Raw genomic sequence first — 18,860 nt, 5'->3', positions numbered from 1 at the left:
GCCGCTATAACAGAGCGGAGAGTCTCCATGCGAAAGTGCCGCACTTTCAAGGCCCGATTGACCCCTTTGAGGTCGAGGATAGGCCGGACAGAACCTCCTTTCTTTGGTACCACAAAGTAAATGGAGTAACGCCCCTTGCCAAGCTGACTTTCTGGCACCGGAACGACCGCACCCAGGCGGATCAGATTGTCCAAAGTCTGCTGCACTGCCACAGCTTTGACCGGAGACTTGCAGGGAGAGAGTACAAACCCGTCTCTTAAGGGTCGGCAGAACTCTAGCTTGTAGCCGTCTCTGATGACTTCCAGCACCCAAGCGTCTGAAGTTATTGTGGTCCACTCGCCCAGAAACGAGGACAGCCATCCTCCAATCTGCACTGGGGCGTGGACCAAGACCCCGTCATTGGGTACGAGACCCTGGGGGAGGACCGGAGGGAGCACCTCCGGGACGGCGGTCTCTGCGAAAGGAATGCTGCTTGGGGGAGAAATTCCTCTTAAAGGAAGAGGGGGCAGAAGAACCCGACCTGCCGGGCGGTACCGACGGGCTTCCTGAAACCGTCCTCTGGAGGTACCGGGACGAGCACTAGCCCGAGCCCTGACCTCTGGTAACTTCTTGCCCTTAGACGTGCCGAGATCGGTCACGATTTTGTCCAGCTCGACCCCAAAGAGCAGCTTGCCTTTAAAAGGCAATCTAGCCAGGCGGGATTTAGAGGCGTGGTCAGCAGACCAATGTTTCAGCCAAAGCCACCGCCGCGCAGAGACTGTCTGAGCCATGCCTTTAGCTGAGGCTCTCAAGACATCATACAGCAAGTCTGCCAAATAGGCTAAGCCCGATTCCAGGGCCGGCCAATCAGCCCTCAAGGAATGATCCGAGGGGGAAGCCCGCTGCACCATAGTCAGGCACGCCCTGGCCACATAGGAGCCGCAAACTGAGGCCTGCAAACTTAAAGCAGCCGCCTCAAAGGACGACCTTAAGGCCGCCTCCAATCTTCTGTCTTGGGCGTCCTTTAGGGCCGTGCCACCTTCCACCGGCAACGCCGTTTTCTTAGTCACCGCAGTGATTAAAGAATCCACGGTAGGCCACAGATAGGCCTCACGTTCACTCACAGCCAAAGGATAGAGGCGGGACATAGCCCTAGCCACTTTAAGGCTCGTTTCCGGGACATCCCATTGAGCCGCAATTAAGGTGTGCATGGCATCATGCACGTGGAAGGTTCTAGGCGGGCGCTTCGTCCCCAGCATAATGGCAGAGCCAACAGGGGCTGAGGGAGAGACGTCCTCCGGAGAGGAAATCTTCAAAGTGTCCATGGCCTGTAACAACAGGTTGGGCAAATCCTCTGGGCTAAAAAGCCGCGCTGCAGAGGGGTCATCCGCTCCATCCGAGCGGGGATCTATCTCCTCCAAGGAATCCGCAAAGGATCGTTGGGAGACCTCAGACACGCTGCCCTCATCTACATCGGAGGAGACAAAAGTCCTCCAAGGCCTGGAAATCAACCCGAGGGCGTTTGCCTCTGGGAACCTCAACCTCTTTACCAGACGAGGGAGCAGGGGCAGCGTTGTGCATGAGGAAGGCCTGATGCAGCTGCAAAACAAACTCGGGGGAGAAACCCCCCAGACTGTGCACTTCCGCAGCCTGGGCAACAGCCCTAGACGCACTCTCAACCGGCGCTCGAAATAGCGGGGGAGAGACATGCTGCGCATCCAAAATGGCGTCCGGCGCGAACTCCGCGAAGGAGCCGCGCGGGAAGAACGGCTCTTAACATTAGCCGGTTTTGTGCCGTCGCCCAAATTAAGGGCGTTCATGGCATTAATGTCTCCAACCTCAAGGGCGGCCCCCGAAGAAGCCGTCCGAGCCGCGTGGCCGGCCAAGATGGCGGAGGCGAGGAGCGGGGGATGGGCGTTTATGGCGGGAAAAACCGCCACACCGGAGGAAGGACCGGGACATTCATCGGTCACTAAACTGTCACCCATCAAGGGCGAATCAGGCTGTAAAACCCCCGCATCCCCTCTAGAAGCGCTCCAGCGATCCGGGGAGCGACCCTTTGCGCCCTCGCCCTCCGACGCCATATGCCACGAGGAGAAGAATCGGGGAACCCCCTGCCCGCTAGAAAAAGGTAAAATTACCTGCTTGCCGCTCCGAGCTGTAACGAACTGGTGTCCCAGTGAGTAGCTGCAATGAACGTTTAAATAAACGTCAAAATAAACGCCTTTAAAGACGTTTAAAATTTTTTTTTTTTTTTTTTTTTTTAACGGAGCCAGCGGGAGGGGGGAGAAAAGGAGGGACCTGGCACCACCAGGTTTGCACTTGCTCAAAAGAGCCCTCAACCCCAGGCCTCAACAAAACCTAAGGATTAGGCTTGGAGGCCTAGCCAGAGCTGCTGCTGTGTGTGACCACCACCTGCTGAGATAGAGAACATACTGGGGAGTTTCCGGCAGCACATGACCACATATAGGGAGGCAAAAGTTTGCTCTCTATCTCCACCTGCTGGTAGATGGACACAACCCACCAGTCTATGGATTGATCAGCTTGATGATATGGAAACACCGCTTTCAACTCCAGGCGGTTGATGGACCACTCCAACTCATCAGGTGTCCATAGACCCTGGGCATGCTTCCCCTTGCAATGTGCGCCCCAGCCCTTCAAGCTGGCATCTGTCACTACTAGACACCAATCGGGGAGCGCCAGCGGCATTCCTCGCCGCAGCATGCTGTCTGACAGCCACCACTCCATGCTGAGTCGGGCCGCAGGGAGCCAAGAAAATCTGCATTGATAATCCTGAGAAACTGGAGACCATCTTTGAAGTAGAGAATACTGTAGAGGTCTCAGGTGCACTCTCGCCCAGGGCACCACTTCCAATGTGGCTGACATTGATTCCAGCAGCTGGACAATGTCCCAAGCTCGCAGGCGGGGCATCCTCAGGAGCAGACGGACCTGATTCTGAAGCTTGCACTGCCTTAGCTCGGGTAGGTATACATAGCCCGAGTCTGTGTCGAACCTGGCCCCCAAATATTCTAGAGATTGCGAGGGGGTCAGGTGACTTTTGGCCATATTGACGACCCAGCCCAGAGATTGAAGTACTGAGACCACTCTGGCTGTAGCTTGATAGCTCTCTGTTACTGTCTGCTCTTTTCTCTTTCTATTGCAATGCACTAAGTATTATAGTCTAGTAGTATGTTCACTTCGTGTTCTGTATGATGCGATTTCACTGTATTGTTTAACTACATTGAACTCAGGTTGCTGGGATAGTGTGGGATTATAAATATCATAAATAAATAAATATAGATCTTCCCGCCATCCACTTTCCCCTTTCTGTCCTGAGATTAAAGAGGTAGCAGGGGAAAAAAATGTAAAGACAATGGGGGCCACGCCAGAGGTCTCTGGGGGCAGCCACTGGCCCCTGGGCCTTGCACTGAAGAACATTGCTCTCTTTGCTAAAGGAAGACCCCCCATCCCACCTCAAATAAGAAAAGGCTAGACTCAGGAGGAGTCTCCAAAATAACTATTCATATTTCTGCCTGAACCTCTGTTAGGCACAACAGTCACTAAAAATAAAAAGTGCTGAACTTCCTATATTAGTCACCTCTAAACCAAGCACACCCTTTACTTAAAGCCAGACACCACACCCCCTTATACCAGTAAAAGACTCTGACATAGAACATTAGCCTCTCCCCAACCCATTCATCTATAAGCAAATAAATAAGGATTTTAAAAATAAAGAACCTGTTTGTGTCATACCGATTTTATTGATGTGTCTGTGATCCTAATTGCCAGTACTGACAGATTCAATACAGGAGCTAGAAAGACATATCTTAAGCAACCTTCAAAAAGCTTTGGGGGAGGGGGACCAATACAAGAGAAGTATGCTGCGTACAACAAGGAATAAGGGATCAATTTTTTAATTTAAAATTTTACATTTTTGGAATGTTTGGTTTCATAGACAGCAGGTTCAAGGCAAAGACATTTTTTGAAGTGATAAAGGGACAAAACAAAACACCTCAATTAAAAATGTATAAAAACCAGAACATAAAATTGTACTTAAAAATCTCAGCCAAACCTCTAGGGAGATAGAACAAAAGATAAACTGTGAAGGGAAGGCTCTAAGAGAAACATGATGGGAGCAGGAAGGAGAAAAGTTGGTTAGAAACCTTTGGGGGCAGGGAGTTAAATTGGGATGAGAGAAAGAGAAGGAAGTGTGTAGTGGGACAGGTAAAAGATGGATTAGGTGAGGAGACAAGTATATGCCACCCTGTTAGATACCTGGCAGAAGGAAATGAGGATCCAGAGTGGCAAAGAAACCCCTAGGTCCCGATCACAAAACATAAAGCTAATAAAACAAGGCAGACCTTGTAAAAAAAAAAAACCCAGTTTTAATAAAGTTCCCAGAAATGTAACATAAAATGCCCGACATGGCCATATTTCGCCAGTATAACATGGCTACGTCAGGGGCAGTGGGTCACTGTAAATGAAAATAAAGTCATTCAGTATCTAATAACAAAATCCTATAAGAACTATAAAAACACAAGAAGAACTTTAATCACAGCATCATACTATTGTTTTACCTTTGTACATTAACACCTAGACATCAGGTTTTTTAGTATGGTGCTGTGATTAAGAGTTCCTCTTGTGCATTTATAGTTTTATTTATTTATAACTAGTAAAAAAAAGGCCCGTTTCTGTTTTAAAGGAAACGGGCGCTAGCAAGGTTTTCCTTGGAGTGTGTATGTTTGAAAGAGTGTGAATGTGCGATTGTGTGTGTGTGTGTGAGAGAGTGAGACTGGGTGCGAGTGGTTGTGTGAGAATGAGAGTATGTGCCAGGGTCCCCCCTCTCTCCCAGTTCCAGGGTCGTCATCCCTCCCCCCAGGGGTGTCTCACATTTGCAGGGGTGTCCCCCCTCCCTTCCTCCCTCCCAGTTGCAGGGTCCCCCCTCCTCCCATCCTCCCTTTTTCCCCAGTTGCAGGGTCTGTGTGTCTCCCCCCTCCTTTTGTCCAGTGGAAACAGCTGTAAAAACAACAATGAGAAGCAGCTCCTAGGTTTCCTTTTTTTTTTTTTTTTTTTTGAGTGTATAGGAATGACGACTGCTTTGGGGAGTGGAATCAGCGATTAACCAATGGGCTTCCTTGCTTACCATACACTTGCTTTGTTCACTTCCACTCCTGTCTATTGAACGTCCTGCAGCATGTCATAGGTTTGCTTGCTTTCTTTTGAGTGAACGGGGATGACGGCCGCGCTGGAATCGGACCCGCTGCGCTTTCCCTCCCCCCTCCTCTGACTCGCCACTACTGGACCCCGACCCCCGCCCTGAGCCCTCACCCGCCTCCTCCGCTTGCCGTCTCGCTGCCCTCCCTCTTCATCCTCTCCGACGCTCATTCGCCGTGTCGCCGCCCTCCCTCTTCATGCTCTCCGATTGAGGGTGGTTAGTTCTGTAGGTTGGCAGGCAGTCTGCAGCGATTCCTAGGCAAGGGGAGGAGTAGGGAATACTCCTCCCCCTGCCTGGGTCACTGTTTGCTGCTGGCTGGGTCGCGTTTTGTTGCTGGGCGTCGGGCTGGAAGCGCAGCCAATCAGTGGCACTTCAGGAATGACATCACTTTTATCTACTCCACTTTCATGAGCAGCTCTGGCCGGAAACCACGGTTCCAGGCAGCCTCAGAACGATGGAGGTGAGAATTATTATATAGGATTATGCTCTCAAAGGATTTTATTAGATACTGAATGATTTTATTTTCATTTACAGTGACCCACTGCCCCTGATGCAGCCATTTTATACTGGCAAAACATGGCCATGTCAGGCATTTTATGTTACATTTCTGGAAGCTTTTAACCTTTTAATAAAAACTGTGTTTTTTTACAAGGTCTGCCTTGTTGTTTTACCTTGCATATTGGATTTGGCAGACCACCTGCCTTGCTGCTTTTTCACACCAAAACATAACGCTGGCACTAGGAGCCATTAGCACTGAAACTGAATGCATATTAGTGTGCACAAAAAGCTCCAGTGCACGTGCTAACGTGCACTGATCAGCGCAAATTGTATTTAAATGAATTGAAATGGATTCAAATGAGGTGATTAGGTATTCACTCCGAATGCTCAGAAGACAGCACAGAAAATAATGCTGACCTTAACGCCGAAAACACACCACCAGATTGGGATGGTATTCCGGTTTTGAGGAGAGAATTCCTTCTGCATTTTTTCACATTACATTGCTGGGTTTTAGCTTCTTTTGAAGGAGAAGCCCGTGCAGTCTGTAATGCTAATGGTGAGGGAACAAAAAGGCATCCTTGAGTCCGAACAAAGCAGGGGGGGTGAGAGCAGGCACCGGCACCTGTTTCCCTGCACTTTGGTACGAGCCCCTCAGGGATTTAAACTGCAAAAGTGTGGGGGGGTATATTTAATGGCGCAAGGGGAGGGTGCCGATGTGTTTGCACTTCCTGTTTTGCCTGCCGCATGCTCAGAGGAGTTAGGTGACAAGTGCAGCTCTTGTGTACATCTGTTACATTCTTCCCCTTTTCTTTCGCTTTACCAGTGCACAAAATTTGCATCATATTTGCTTTGGGCATTGAGGAGCTAGATTTCAGCGCTGTTCTTGCACTATGAGACATGCACTCTTGCCTCTGGCGTCGGAGTTTTGAGCATCGGGCCCCTAGTATGATTCTCAAATATTTTTGCAAAGCAACAGATAAACAGGAAAAAAAAAAAGCCTCTTCCCAACTTCAATATTCATTCAGTTACATATCTCCCAAAACATGAAACAATCCACTTATATGCATCTACTCAGAAATCCTTTTACCCAGACAGACATCAGATCTATCATCAATAAGTCTCAGTTAAATTCTTAACAGTCCTATCTAATTTTTAACAATTATGGTCATAAAAATACTTTAAAATATATTACCAAACCACTGACATGGCCAAAGAAAGGGACCTCATTCTGTAATGGTCAGGGCACTTTTACAATGGTCTCCACCAGATCCACTTACCATCACTGGCCATTTCAGAAGAGCAGAATCTTCTATCATCCAACTCAAAATGAATCACTTAGCCAGAATGAAATTCAATAAGCTTACAGAATAATCATAAGCCTCAACTCTGAACGTGGGGGAGGGCAGATGTGCTCCAGGGGGACGTCTAGCACATTTCTAAGCTTTTTCATTTGTGGTTTCCACTTTGCCTTTGTCTACAATGTATATTCCAGAAAAATGATACCAACCCTAAGCCAAAGAGAAACCTACTAAAAAAAGAAGCCACATCTCAATAGTTCTAGCAGCTTCTAAAAGCACTTTTCCAGTAATCAAAATTTGTGCATAGAAAAAATGAGCCCATTGTGCATCTCCTCTCCGCGGTTAACTAAAACACTGACAAATTGCTATTTCATAATGAAAAACACGTGCATTGTTTCTTAAAATTTTAACCAAAGTGGCTCAATCATTTAACAGTTGCTATTCATCTTATGTGAGGAGGAAAAAAGCGGTGGATCTTTAGACTCAAGTCTCTTGAGCCCAATGGTTTGAACACCATGATTCAATGGGCCACGTTTTTATAACATGGGCCCTTTAAGATTTGGTTTTGAGTTTTTTCAGACAATGTGCCAGCCAATCATACAATAGTGACATCACAGGAGAGTGATCTTAAGACGCCATCTTAGAGGCAGCGTTGTTCTGACAATGTGCACTGTAGAGCTTACTAAGCAGGTCAGAGGAATGAGTATAAATCGCTATCAAGTGTAGGAGTGTGGCATTAGAGCAGGGGCTAATTCATGCTTTTATTCGTAGATTCACATCACAGCATGACGCGTTTCCCTTGAGAAAGCCTGTGACGGCGAAACGGGACCCCATCAGGCGTATCAGAGTAAGGCTAAATTGCAACTGCATGGGCGGCACTAAAGATAAGTGTTCGTCAAATGTGATGTGATTGTTGTTTTGTTGATTAAAGTTATGAGGAGGTTTTTTTTAGCCTATGAAGATTCCATCCCGATTCAACAGACACAAGTATGTACTGAAACGGGAATACTGAGGCTTTTTTCCTCCTCACATAAGATGAATAGCAACTGTTAAATGATTGAGCCACTTTGGTTGGTAAAATTGTCCTATTTTGATTTAAGTTGTTCTTAAAATTTTAATACATGAAAGTTTATATAAATCTGGCTTGTCTGGTGGCTCTTAGTGAAGCCTCTCTAAATATGCTTCTAGACAACATCTGTGCAAAATGTTTTTTTAAAATAGAATAAAATGCTTTAAATATTTCAAATGAATAGAAGTAGGAAAAAATATATATTTTTTTAAGGCCCCATTGCTTAAAACTCCGGCGCTGTTCCAAATAGCAATGTAAAAATACCGCTGGAATAGCACCCTAATGCTCAACGCTAATGAGATGCAAATACAAGCGCTCGTAGTGTTGAGCATTAGGGTGCTCTTCCAGCGGTATCTTTACAGTGCTATTTGAAACAGCGCCGGAGTTTTTTTGTTTTTGTTAGCTTGGACACATATTAGATGCAGGAAACAGACAAATGTCCATTCTCACTTTGGATGTTCTTAATTTCTTTTTTAGCATGATGCTTTAAATTTAGACGCAGGAAACAGAAGCCAACGTGTTCTTTTGATTGGGTCTACTGTTTCTCACGACTAGCATTTAAGGGCTTGCATGGGCTACCTTCTGCTTCCAAAAGCAATCAAAACTGGTAGATTTTGCAGAAAAAAAAAAGCACGAGAATCAAGAAAAATCCTCTCTTCCAATACCCTAACGCCTGCTCCGACCTGGCGCTATTTTTTGTTGCGGTAAAGCAGTTTTGTTTTGGGCGCTCTCTTCTGAGCATTGGGGAGGAATACAAAATGACCTCATTAGTATGAGCTTAATTACATTAGCATGCTACTTGCGTTATTTGTCTGCGCGCTCATTTGTTCCCCACTCCGGGCCTCTGAACATTCTGCACAGGTAAATGCAGGAGCTAGTAGGCGCAAATGGCCTCTAGCGCCTGCGTTTACATTTGAGCATTGGGGCCTAAATGTATGAGGTCCAAGCAGGTAAGCAGAACACAAACTGTATTTCCCCACTGAAAAGGTGTGAATAATAATATGCACAGGGTGCTCAAAACAATCGCTGCAGTACTCTCATTGTTCTCAAACAAAGCGTCATCAAAATGAAAACCACACTTGCTCCAAACATACCAACAGCCAGTGGCGTAGCTAGGGTAGTTGACACCCGAGGCCGGTCATTTTTTAACACCCCCCCCCCCCCCCAAAATCCAGTACTAGGCATACCGAGAATACAAAACACTCAAGACCTATAGAGCAATTCTACCATACCATAAGCAGTAATTTGTACGAGTCACACTAGGAAAAGGAAAGCATCTTAAACACTACAGTGAGCACTAGAACATCAATTCACCTATTGTAAAACGAAAACAGACAGATTAGTACAGATCGTCGATCCTGCACAGTCAATGCCAACCGAAAGCCATGTCTTTTTCACAAACACAGATACACCCTAATCCACTATAGAATAAGTAATCATAAACTTTCTATTTAGACAACAATGAAACTGAACCCCCGATGCCAGACCCTGCATACAATGCAACACCACAGAAACAGAAAATGTCCCCTAGTACTGTGCAAAATATAAAGACAGCAGATGTGAATTTGAAAAAACTAACAAATACCAATCACCACTTTACAAATTAACAAATAGAAATAAAACAAAGAAAATAAAATAATGCCATTTTATTGGACTAATACATTTAGCTTCCAGAGGCCAAAATCTCCTTCCTCAGGTCAATACAGTATAGTGCTGTTACAGTATTCTATCCTGACCTGAGGAAGGGGGTTTTGTTCTCTGAAAGTTAAGTCAAAATGTATTAAAATTAGTCTAATAAAAAGATGACCTTATTTACATGTTCTATTTATAAACATTTATTAACACAGCTACAATACTATATCCTAAAGCAAAATAATAAAAATATATATTTACAGTTTGTTGTCTCTGGTTTCTGCTTTCCTCGTCTTCTTTTCACTGTCTTCCTTCCATCCAGCATCTGTCTTCCCTCTCTCTCTGCCATCCAGTGTATGCCCTCTCTAATGTCCCTTCCATCCACTGTCTGCCCTCTCTCTCCCTTCCATCCACTGTCTGCCCTCTATTTCTGCCCCTTCCATCCACCATCTGCCCCAGTCTGCCATTTCTATCTCCCCCTTCCATCAAGATCTGCCCTCTCTCTCTCTCCCTTCCATCTAGATCTGCCCTCTTTCTCTGCCCCTTCCATCCACCATTTGCCTTCTCTCTCTGCCCCTTCAATCCGTCTGCCCTCCCTCTCCCATCCATCCAGGGTCTGCCCTCCCTCACGCGCCCCCTCCCATCCAGGGTCTGTCCCCTCTCTCTCTGCCCCCTCTTTCAGCCCCCTTATTCCACCTGCCCCTAGTTCCAGCCCCAGCCCACATCTCCCACCTGCCCCCCTTTTCAGCCCCACTATCCCACCAGTCCCCAGCCCTTTTCACCCATCAGTCCCGAGCTTCAGCCCCCAGCCACTTCTCCCTGTCCCCTTTTCAGCCCCTAGTTTCAACCCCAGCCCTTTTCTCTCACCAGTCCCGAGCTTCAGCCCCAGCCAGTTCTCCCTGTTCCCTTTAAAGCCCCTAGTCCCCACGGTTTCAGCCACTGCCCCTTTTCTGCCCCCAGTTCCAGTACTAGCCCCCTTATCTCAACTACCCTCCTTTTCAGCCCCCAGTTCCAACCCCCTTCATCCACCACATGCCTTGCATCCCCCCTTTTCAGCCCCAGACCCATTCTCCCACCTGCCCGAGGCATAGATCCATTTTCCCTCCTGCCCCCTTGTTAGACCCCAGTTCCAGCTTCAGACCCCTTCTCCCATCTAAGCACTCCCCTCCCCAGTCCCCTTCTCCCCTCTGAGCACTCATCTGAGCTCCCCCACCCTCCCCAATCCCCTTCTCCCCTCTGAGCTCCCCCACCCTCCCCAATCCCCTTCTCCCCTCTGAGTCCCCCCCCTCCCACCCGACCCGACACACCTACCAGCTCCGTTCTCCTGCTCCCACCCTGTCCTGTCTTAAAAAAAAAATTTTTGAAGCGCCGGAGTGGCAGGCAGCGCCTCGCATCTGCCCTCAGTGCTAGTAAAAATCTCCTCTACGTCGCCGGGCCTTCTCACATTGAGTCCCGCCCACCCTCGCGGTAATAGAAAGTTACCTCAGAGGAGGGCAGGACTCAATGTAGGAAGGCCCGATGACATCAAGGAGATTTTTACTAGCAGGGCAGACTCGATGCACTGCCTGCCACTCCGGCGCGTCGAAAAATTTTTTTTTAAGGCAGGACAGGGTGGGAGCAGCGGGAGCGGAGCACCCCCCCCCCACCCGCTGACGGACCGCCCCCAACGCCCCTGCCAACAGCATATCAGTGATCCTTCACCCCTTTTAATCTCCTGTCTCTCTAGGCTGTGGATACTTTTTTAAAAAGATTAATTAAAAAAAAAAAAAATCACACACATGGTACTGAGCTTAAGTATTTTAACACCGAATAAGCAAGGATTGTTTGGCATAACAATTTTCAGGAGAATTAAACAACTATGCTGAAAAGCATAAGACTTACTTCTAGCAAGCAGGAAGAATATCAAAATGTCAATTTGTTATGTGGGCTTGCCGAAATTTGCTCCTGAAGAGCAGTGGACTGAGAGCAGGGGAAGCCAGGGTTCAAGTCCCACTGCACCTTCTCCTAATCTTGGGCAAGTCACTTTCCCCTTGCAATACCTCAGGATTGGAAGCCCTCTGGGGACAGTGAAATACCTACTGTACCTGAATGTAATTCACCTCAAGCTACCAATGAAAAGACATGGAGAATATTATTTTTACACTTAGCTCATCTAGGAGGGCCTGACTTTATCAATACAATCCTCCTCCACTTCTATCCCACTATCAGTTGGGGTAACTCAGGGCTCTGTCTTGGGACCTCTTCTTTTCTCCATCTATGCTTCTTCCCTTGGTGCTCTGATCTCATCCCATGGTTTTCAGTTATCACCTTTATGCTGATGACTCCCAGATCTACATCTCCAGACCAGAAATTTCAGCAGGAATCCAGGTCCAAGTCTCAGCCTGCCTCTCTGACACTGCTGCCTGGATGTCTCAGAGCCATCTGAAACTAAACATGACCAAGACTGAGCTTCTCATCTTTCCCCCTAAACCCACCTCTCTTTTTCCCCCATTCTCTATTTCTGTGGATAACACTCTCGTCCTCCCTGACTCATCAGCTGGTAACCTTGGGATCATCTTTGACTCCTCTCTCTCTGCACAAATCCAACAGAATGCTAAAACCTGTCATTTCTTTCTCTATAACATCACCAAAATTCATCCCTTCCTTTCTGAGCACACTCCCAAAACCCTAGCCACACTCTCATCACCTCGTGCTTGACTACTGCAACTTCCTTCTCACAGTTCTCCCACTAAGCCATCTCTTTCTTCGCCAGTGTTGCTATATTAGTCCTCTCCTCAAGTCGCTTCATTGGCTCCCTATTCGTTTCCACATAGCATTCAAACTCCTTATTGATTTACAACTGCATTCGCTCTGTGGTTTCTCAGTACCTCTCCAGTCTTATCTTTCCCTACACGCCTCTCCAGGAACTCCATCAGGTAAATCCTTCTCCTCCACTGTGAACTCCAGACCCAGTTCCTTTTATCTTGCTGCACAACATGCCTGGAATAGACTTCCTGAATCACTATGTCTTCAAATCTAGGCTAAAAGCCCACCTTTTTGAAGCTGCTTTCAACTCCTATTCACTTGTTCAGTACTCATGTCTATTTTATATTCCCACCTTAAGTAATTCCCTTATTTGTCCTATTTGTCTGTCTTGATTAGGTTGTAAGCTCTGCCGAGCAGGGACTAGACGTCTGTCTCTTACATGTTCGGTGTACAGAGCTGCATATGTCTAGTAGCGCTATTGAAACGATAAGAAGTAGTAGCAGAAGCAATTACACATACTAGTTGCAGTACTTCTGTATAAGTTTCTGTCCGTGGTGACCTACAGAGCTAGCTAGAGACACCGCAAGAAGAAAGCAAAACACCATCCTGAGGCTGTTACTCAAATCATTTTTTGCAGTATTAGGAGACAAATCAGAATGGTCAAAACCGCGGAGCAGACCAAGGGTCCAGGCTCCCATTGAACATCCAGGCACCTTAGAAATACCCAAGACCCTGACAGGCTGATGCGCAGAACTCTGATGCTATAGGGAACAGTGCTGGAAAATACCGCGGAAGCAGTGCACAAAAAACTTCCCAGTGTTCAGTGTTAACAGCATGCAAATTATATGAACTCTGTGCAAGGGGGAGGAACATGCCTGGCGTATGCGCATAAGAGTTTTGCTGTAAGCAAAGCTCTTGTGCAGATGCCCATTCAAACCCTGAAGTTCTTCTGCTCCTTAAATATAAGCTATTCACATTTTTCCCCACTTGAAAAGCTTATATTTAAGTGCAGGAAAAAGGCACCAACGTGTGCCCCCACTATTGGTTTTGCTCAGACTCCCACAGGTTTGTTCCTCACCACCAGAGATCAGAGGCTTGCTCAGGCTTCTTTTCTGTTTCAAAATAATTAATTAAAAAACATCAGATTTTAAAAGAAAAATCAAGCAAAATCCTCAACGAGACATCAGAGCTTGTGGTATGTTTCCAGAGTTGGGGCAGGGTTTTTTTGAGCGCTGTTTCTCCGAGTATTGGGAGGGAATAGCTAATGACCTAATTTTCATCTATTTGCCTACATTTAAATGCAATTTGTGCTAACCTTTGGCGCCCATGTTGTTCCCTTCGCTAGAGCCTTCTGCACACATGCTGGTGCTAGTCCGACACTAATTACCTCTAGTGCCAGAGTTGGGTTTAGAGCATAAATGTAATGTCAGCACCAGAACATAATTTACCTGAAATATTCCAGCACTCAGATGGCATTTTGCATAATAAGAAACAGGCATGCAGAGGGCTCTAGGTCATTAATACTATTATTCAGCATAGCACCGGGTTCTCAAACCAATCTGTCAAGCTTTCAGGATGCCAACAACAAATATACATGAGATATTCACAATGAATGTGCATGTATGACAGACTGGGTTGAGAACCCCTGGTATAAGCACCTTTAAAAATGTGTATAAAGCACATACTAGAAACAAAAATGGAAAAAAAAACATAGGTTAGGTATGCTTTAGTGTCTAGTTACTAGCTGTGGAACCAAACACAAATATATGTTAAGTACAGCTATTCAGTAGTATGGGTTAGTTAAATTACTGAACTCATCAAAGTTTCAAGGATCTTTGAAATGTGACTCTACCCTGTTGGTGGCAGAAAGTAATAGCAGAGAACATTCAACAGGGCATTTTACATTCTTTAAAGCGTTAAAAATAAAAAAAAAAAGGGGGGGGGGGAAACCGAGGATGTGTGGCATGTGTTTATGAAAGCATACACATCACAGCCAGGGCCAAATCTGTCAGCAAATTAACTCTGGGCGGTTAACACTTAAAGGCGTGCAGGCGCCAGAGCCAAGTGAAAGCACGTTCCTACCCACCCCTCGGAGCAAGCGCGATCCAAACTATTCCAAATATTCCAAAACAATCTTTCATCAGGTGAAGCGCTTTTAAGGGCTTCATGCCATGAACGTTCGAGGATGCACAAGACTGGCTTGGGCTCCCCCTGACTGCCGCGCGGCCAGTCTGAACATCTCCCGCTGCCACGAGCCAGGAAACGGTGGCTGGGGATTCCACGCAACCCCAGCGCCCGTAGCTTTCCGCGGAGGCCATGCATCACCACAGCGAAGCAGATAACTTTCCCCACCTGACTAATCGTATTTACTAATACATCTACTGCTCAGAAGAGGACTCTTATCTGCAAAAATGTGCAACTTCCCGCCCCTTAATCCCGGCCATTCAATTCAATCCACACAACAACTTCCTGCCCCCACCCCTGTTGTCCCTTCAAAAGCCTCCCCCAAGAAAATTTTAAAATTAATCATCATCATCAAAAGAAAAATTAAAGCACTCTTACCTCGCTCGCCGGATCCGCCGCCTGCTTGCACTCGCCATCTCCCTCAGGTGGACCTGGCCAACGGGTCGCCATTATTTCATTTCAAACGACAAAAAAAAAGGAGGAGCAACTCCTCTGGGAACCCACATTGGAAAAAAAAAATAAAGGTGGGAGAGAAGCTGCATCGGGGCCCCCCAGGAGGCGCAGACTCCGGGATCGAGGGCACGAAATAAAGCCCCCCACCTCGATCGGCCCAAGCAGGGCTGAGCTAGCCGTCTTCCACCTTCATCTCGGCCGAGGAATCAGGAGGCTAAGAAAGCAGAGACGGAGAAGAACATATCAGATCCGAGAGCGGCACATGTAATGTGTGCACTGCCACCGCCTCCCTTTTCAGCCGGCAAACTCGCATTCATTTCTTTTTCATAAGTTCCTCCAGAACGCACTCGGCTGTTCTGACTTTACATTTTATCCTGTGTGTGTGGATTCTGATTATTTACACAGAGAGTAATTGAGGGGAGCATGGGTTTTCTTTTTTTCAATAAGGCTATAATTTCTGTAATAAACTATAGATTCTCATTAAGAATGTTTTGATCTGGCTTTAGACTATGCCGTTTATTAAAGTCCGGCCCCATTTCAAAGGTAAAGTTTGTCTCCATATGCATGATATAAATATGTTCTTTTTTACATCGACATAATGTGGTGCCTTTCCCCCTCTATCTTCTGATGTATTTTATTTGAGAAAAAAAAAACAGCAGATTAAGAAAATGAACAGAACGCCCCCCTCCTCCTGAGCTGTGCTTCTGAGGTTGTTGTAGCTAGCAGAAGATCCCGGGAGAGCAGCAGGCGGAGGAAAGGGAGGAGTTTGCCACCGCAGCCGCTCCCTAAATTAATGAGGACAAACAACTTTCACTCCCCACCACCAAAAAATGCCAAACCTACCCCTCCTCACTCCCATGGGGGATAAAAATAGAAGAATCAACGTATCCGCCCGGGCCTATTTAGGCTCACACAGGCATGGAAATAAAGATTAATACATAAATACAACAATAAGGTAATACTTTTCTGCTAGATTAATTTAATATCTGTAACTAGCTTTTAATCCCAGGCGTGATACCATGGATAGCTAGGCGTAGGTTGTTTCTCCCTCACCCCACTTTCTTATAGGTGGGGGTAAATTGGTGAAGTACTAGGCCGCAGGCTCTCCACCCTCTTCTCAAGTGTAGTAAAGAAAGCCCTTGGCTGTGAATGCAGTCGTCCCCTCCCCCCCTCTCTCTTTCTTTCTACTGCCTTTGTATTACTCGGTCACTGACACAAACGCAAGAGAACAGAGATACAGCTTCAGCCCCTCCTAAGAGCCAAACAGTCCAGAAAACCCTTATGTTTCATACAGACCAGCAGCTACTTAACCAAGTCTAGTCTCCTCCAATAAGTCTAGACACCCCTCCTCACTTAAATCCTGTACTCGTGAATGTCGAACCCAGGCAATCTACAACTCCCTACAGCAGACACCTAAATCTTAATATCTAACACCCTTGATCTCCAAATCCTACCCCCGATTATGAATGTGACACACAAGCATTGTACACTTGTTCCTAAAGCACATATGCAGTAATTCCGGTTTATTTGCCCTCCCGCAATGAGTTACCCATCCATCCTAAATAGTTGAATCCTACACGCATCCTTTCATCGTCTCTCCCTCTTGCTGTAGGTTCTGTTTCCACCAACCCTTGCATCAGCATCATCTCGCCCCATCCTGCACCTTCAGCCACTACTACTGGTCTTTCAGCCCCAGGCCCACCAATGTGTACTTAACACCCGTAGCGAACCTTTTGCCCCTAATAAGACCCTTTACTCCACCTCCCCTTGCACTCTGTACCCCAAAATCAAATCTCGATCAGGGAACTTTTACTACAAGACTCAAAGCAAAGCCCAGCTACAGCGCACCACCAACCCTTCAATCCTAGAGTGAGAAGACACAGTAAGCCACCCCTCACCCCAAAATCTCAGACAGTTACAGAGTGCAACCATCATCAATCCCAAAGTCAGGCACAAAATGCCACTCCCTACCCCGCACCCCCAAATCCCAGACCAGGTTACAGGGTACAATTCTTTCCATTCTAAAGTCAGGCACAGAAGCCCACCTCACCCACAATCTGGCTTTTACACCGCCCCCCCCCCCCCCCAAATCCCAGAGCCTATTACTAGGTGCCACCCCCTTTAAGTTCCAGAGTCCTTGACAGGCGCAGAAAGACAAATCCCAAAGCTGGGAGTCGTCCTACATCTCTACTTACAATTCTCAAGTCTCCACCACTGGAAGAGATAGGGCGCGGATCCGATCTCGGCTCCAGTCCCCACTACCTCCCGATCTCGGCCGGCTGCTGGGCTTCCCTCCCTTCTCAGTCGTTTTGCCTATAAAGACGGGACAGAGACACACACAGGCAGGCACAGCACACTCCTGTTGCTCTTCTCCGCGTGACTCCTCTCCAGACACACACTTCCTTCCAGCAGTGCGATCACCCCGGACACCGGGAGGTTTTAACTCGCTCCATGATCTCCAACAGCAGTACGTCCAGCGCCCAAATAATGCTTTTTAACTCCCTTCGAGCGAGGAGAAAGGAAGAGAATCACCGCCCGTCGCTAAGTACCTGAAAAGGGAGGGGGCAGGAAAAAAAACCCAAACTCCTTTTTCTACCGATATCCCAGTTGATTTTCGAAACTGCCACCGTTACCTTCAGCCACTGAGAAAAAAATATATAAAACACGCTAACATTTACAAAGCGTTCGGATAGAACCCCGAGGAGAACCGAGCAAGCACCGGAACAGATCGGGAAACAGAGGGGGGGGAACTGGAACTCTTCCCGGGTAGGAAATATGCCAGTCGACCAAACTGACCAATAGAGAGCCGTTACTCCAAGACCGTGGCAAGATTCCGCCCAATCAGCGGTTGAGGCACTCTGCCAATTCCATTCACTCACTTCTTTTTCTTTTTGTTGTTTTACCTCCGGCCCGCGGGTGCACAGACACCGGGGAGAGGGGGTGGAGTCTGCTGTTGACGTTCCATCTATGGCGTCATACGTCTTCCTCTCCAGACCTAGGAGCGCTGTTCCCCTTAATCCCATTCCCTGTTTGTTGAAGCGCGGGAAGCGGCTGGCCCCGGGGTCGAGGTCAGGTTCAGGCTCCTCCTACAGATCAGTGGGGGGAAAAAAGTGGTGGAGCCTCTCCCTTCCCTTCGGAGTTAGTCTGAGTTGTACGTTATGGAATGATGTGAATTGCGGTCTGGAAGAAACTCCTGTGGCCCTTTGGTGAAGCAGCATTGTTCAGCAAAAGCACTGTGCTGTCGTTGCGTTTGTTTAGCGTGCAGCAAAGATCTGAGCTATGTAAGCTTTTTCTCTGCAGGTTGTAGTCTTATTCTTTCGGAGATGTGAGCGTTTAACTTTTGTGAGAGTGTATCTACTTACTCGAACTCGCCGTTGTTCTAAATCAGAGTTTGCTTGTCAGTTTATTGCTCCAGAATACCATATTACCAAGTTCATGGAGGAATACTTTTTGCCCCTGACCCCGTTTTTGAACTGATACCCCATTTCAACGGTTGTTGGTAGCCCCTGACTGTATTTATTGAAACTAGCATTGCAGTTCCCATAACACAAGAGGGTAGGGGCTGTTAAAAAGAACTGGTCTAAAATCCAGGACCAGTGTAACGGTTGTGGGCTCCCTATGCAATCTTTTCAGCTTTACACCTTAGATAATTAATTTTCAGCCCCCTCTCTTTTTTATATAATTAAGCTTAGCAATCATAATCATGGCAATACAATCATATGTGCTATTAGTTTGAGTTTGTGTGGTTGTCAGAATCAATTATTTTGCTTTGAAGGTAGATGGTGTT

General features: G+C 46.9%; 1 protein-coding gene across 1 annotated transcript in view; it reads right to left on the bottom strand.

Annotated features, from left to right (window-relative positions):
• Positions 1–17,907, bottom strand: part of ARHGAP21 (Rho GTPase activating protein 21) — a 546,622-nt gene extending 528,715 nt beyond the window's left edge. Inside the window, 2 exon segments of the mRNA XM_030199291.1 lie at positions 14,999–15,287; positions 17,473–17,907. Coding sequence (XP_030055151.1) covers positions 14,999–15,070 — 72 coding nt within the window. The 5' untranslated portion in view covers positions 15,071–15,287; positions 17,473–17,907.
• Between the last annotated feature and the right edge of the window lie 953 nt (positions 17,908–18,860).

The sequence above is a fragment of the Microcaecilia unicolor genome, chromosome 1, assembly GCF_901765095.1.
Source record: "Microcaecilia unicolor chromosome 1, aMicUni1.1, whole genome shotgun sequence".
In the NCBI taxonomy this organism is placed as follows: Eukaryota; Metazoa; Chordata; class Amphibia; order Gymnophiona; family Siphonopidae; genus Microcaecilia; species Microcaecilia unicolor.
Note: the sequence above shows the minus strand (reverse complement) of the source record. Positions and strands in the feature narration are given on the sequence as shown.